Here is a 2,574-nt window from a genome sequence, read left to right as displayed (position 1 = left end):
TTTTTAAAGAAAGGGTGGCAGACAAACCCTGGATAGTTTTGAAAGCTGTACTGTACCGTCTCTCACTACAGCGCCTTACGGCTCCTTGCTACTAGGCAATGCGCCCACACCTCTACATGCTGTACAGTACAGTATAACTACGAAATTCTCCGGATCTGTTCTATGGGCCACCCTTGTTGATGGGTTCATGTCCTTACCGCGTTGTTCTGCTTGTCGTCGCGGCCGCTAAAGGCGTTTTCGATCGCCACGCACGCGGGTTGCGTGAGCAGGGCGCCGTCGGCGCAGAGGGTCTCCCCGGTCGCGCGCAGCTCCGGCGTGCTGGGCAGGATCCAATACACGCCCAGCGGGGCCGCGGCCAGCTGTTGCGACCGATTCAACGATCAAGAAAGATTTGTCCAACATTTCTGAGGAAGGCCAATAAAACATTGGGGCGAAGGACCCGCGGGCCCTTAACGAGCGACTGACCTTTAACACCGGGATGGACTCTAGCACGCCTCGCCAAGCCGCGGATCGGGCGTTGCTGTCCTCGGCGACCGGGGCGAATCCGGTGTACAGCTTGACGTGCTTAGCCACGTCGGGGCGTTCCGCGCCCATGATGAACATGCTGGTAGTGCCCATGGAGAAGCCCACGTACTGCACCTCTTGCTGGCCCGTCTCTTGCATCGCGTACTGGATCAGCGCCGGCAGGTCCTGCGTGCCGTGCTCGTCGTACCTGAGGTGCACAACGTACCGTCAGCATACACACTATTGCACTATTCGCACTCGGGCAGCCGACTACAATAATGCTCACGAAAAGTCCCAGAAGGCAGCCTCCTTGGTGCTGAGCGTCGTGTGGTTCAGCGAGTAGGTGTTTCCGCGCACGTTCTGCAGCCACACGTCGAAACCCTCATCGGCCAGCATGTAAGCTGTTCCGGATTGCGAAAAGTAGAGGAATCAATGAATGAAAATGTCTTTTCTCGTGTCATGGATTCGATACTGTCATTTATTGGGGTTTGCCGAGTGTTCACCTAGTGCCTTGCCGGGGCCCAGGACGAGATACTCGGCTGAGCTGGACAGCAGAGGGTGCCCCATGACGACGACGGGCTGCTTCGCACCCGGGGCCTCGCTCGCGGCCGTGGTGTTCCTGACGCGGTGGATGCCCAGGATGTAGCCGTCGTCCGTGGTCACATGATGCAGCTCCGCGTCGTAGCCCCAGTACCGCGAGAGCTCCACCTGCACATCAGCGGGCGTTTTAGTCGTAGACTCGACACCACTCGAGCTCCCCCCGGAACATATGTCGCCCTCTGGCCGCTCACCGGATCCAGGTCCAGCAGGGGGTCGAAGTCTCTGGACACCGCCGCTGCTCTGAGGCCGGGGAGAGGCGCCCCGACCAGGTCCACGATCCACTGCGGGTCCATCGCTGGGACGGTTTGGTCAGGTCCCAGAAGCGAGGCCAGCGCAGCGTCCAGCAACAGCGAGGCCAGCAAGGCCTTCACGGCGACCGCCATCTCGGCAGCGCAGCGGGTGGCACTGGCAGGCGCGAGGTAGGCCAAACGGCGCGTGGATGTGGGGCAGGCGGGCCTACCTGCTAGGCGATCGCAAGCGCGACCGACCTCTTGACACGGGGAATCCAAAGTGAACGAATGCCCTCCGCTGTGAGAATTTTGTCCTCTATAGACAATTCACGACACTCATGTCAAGTGGTTACGAGTTAATACCCACCGTTGTAGATGCGCGACTGATAGTTCACCCGTCTTCAAAGAGACGTGCTATCACTGCTTGCTTTCCTCGCGCGAAGTGTGCGAACACAGACATTCGCTGAGGTCGGTGACTGCTCTCGCACTCGCGCGAGCTGAACACTTTTATACTGTCTTTGAGATATTTGTTTTACATATCTCTCCCTTTCCCAAACAATCCACATCCTCTCTCACCTTCACGGCTGTCCCGGTCCACGGTCCGTGGTTGGCCGGCGAGGCCCTTGGTTACACGACACGCCGTACTTCGCCCGCCCGCTGTAAAGGACGGGGGCAGGAGGGGGGAGGGGGGAAGACGGCGACCGCGGACCGCGACAGCCCAGCTGCTGAGCCGTTAGTAACAGTGCGTGTGTTCGGGTGTTTATCTACAGGAACCACACTGTTTCGAAAGGGCGAGGTCGCCGACGACAATAATACAGTAAAAAACGATGACGCATAACACAATGTGAAATTGGAGGGCAAAGTGGCGTGAAATAACAGTTTCCAACTACTGTTAACTTTAAGAACGGATGTCCACATTTTTACAATAAATTCTGCGTCTTTCTTTTTACGGTGTACGTGGACCACCTGGCTGGCACACCAGGGGTGGCAACTGACAGTTATTTGCAGTGCCCCCTCGCGCCCCGCCCCCCTCTGCGGTGCAACCCAACCGCGTCTTTGGCTCGTCCGCAATACCGACTCCTCGCTGCCGCTGGAAGACCTCCAATAGTCAATGTTTGTTTACGCCTTCAAAGGACTGTCTCCGTGTGTGAACTTTTGCGAAGTCTAGGACCAGCAGCGAGGGGGCCAAGGAGGTGGAATTGGGAAAGTGAGTAGAAAGGCGGCGGCGCCGAGTTGACTT

General features: G+C 58.0%; 1 protein-coding gene across 2 annotated transcripts in view; it reads right to left on the bottom strand.

The window, feature by feature from the left end:
• Positions 1-1,860, bottom strand: part of LOC113206442 (gastric triacylglycerol lipase-like) — a 2,771-nt gene extending 911 nt beyond the window's left edge. The window contains exons 1-6 of one of the 2 annotated variants that reach the window (XM_026422533.2): positions 1,702-1,860; positions 1,296-1,632; positions 1,008-1,212; positions 791-905; positions 466-712; positions 198-359 (exon numbers count right to left, since the gene is read on the bottom strand). In XM_026422533.2, the coding sequence (XP_026278318.1) occupies positions 198-359; positions 466-712; positions 791-905; positions 1,008-1,212; positions 1,296-1,487 (921 nt within the window). In that variant the 5' untranslated portion in view covers positions 1,488-1,632; positions 1,702-1,860. The remainder of the gene's footprint in view (positions 1-197; positions 360-465; positions 713-790; positions 906-1,007; positions 1,213-1,295; positions 1,633-1,701) is intronic. The other variant, XM_026422534.2, reaches the window with a different exon arrangement.
• Between the last annotated feature and the right edge of the window lie 714 nt (positions 1,861-2,574).

Source organism: Frankliniella occidentalis, unplaced genomic scaffold, assembly GCF_000697945.3.
Source record: "Frankliniella occidentalis isolate FOCC.00 unplaced genomic scaffold, Focc_3.1 Scaffold2818, whole genome shotgun sequence".
Taxonomy (NCBI): Eukaryota; Metazoa; Arthropoda; class Insecta; order Thysanoptera; family Thripidae; genus Frankliniella; species Frankliniella occidentalis.
This window is presented reverse-complemented; position numbering and strand designations above follow the sequence as displayed.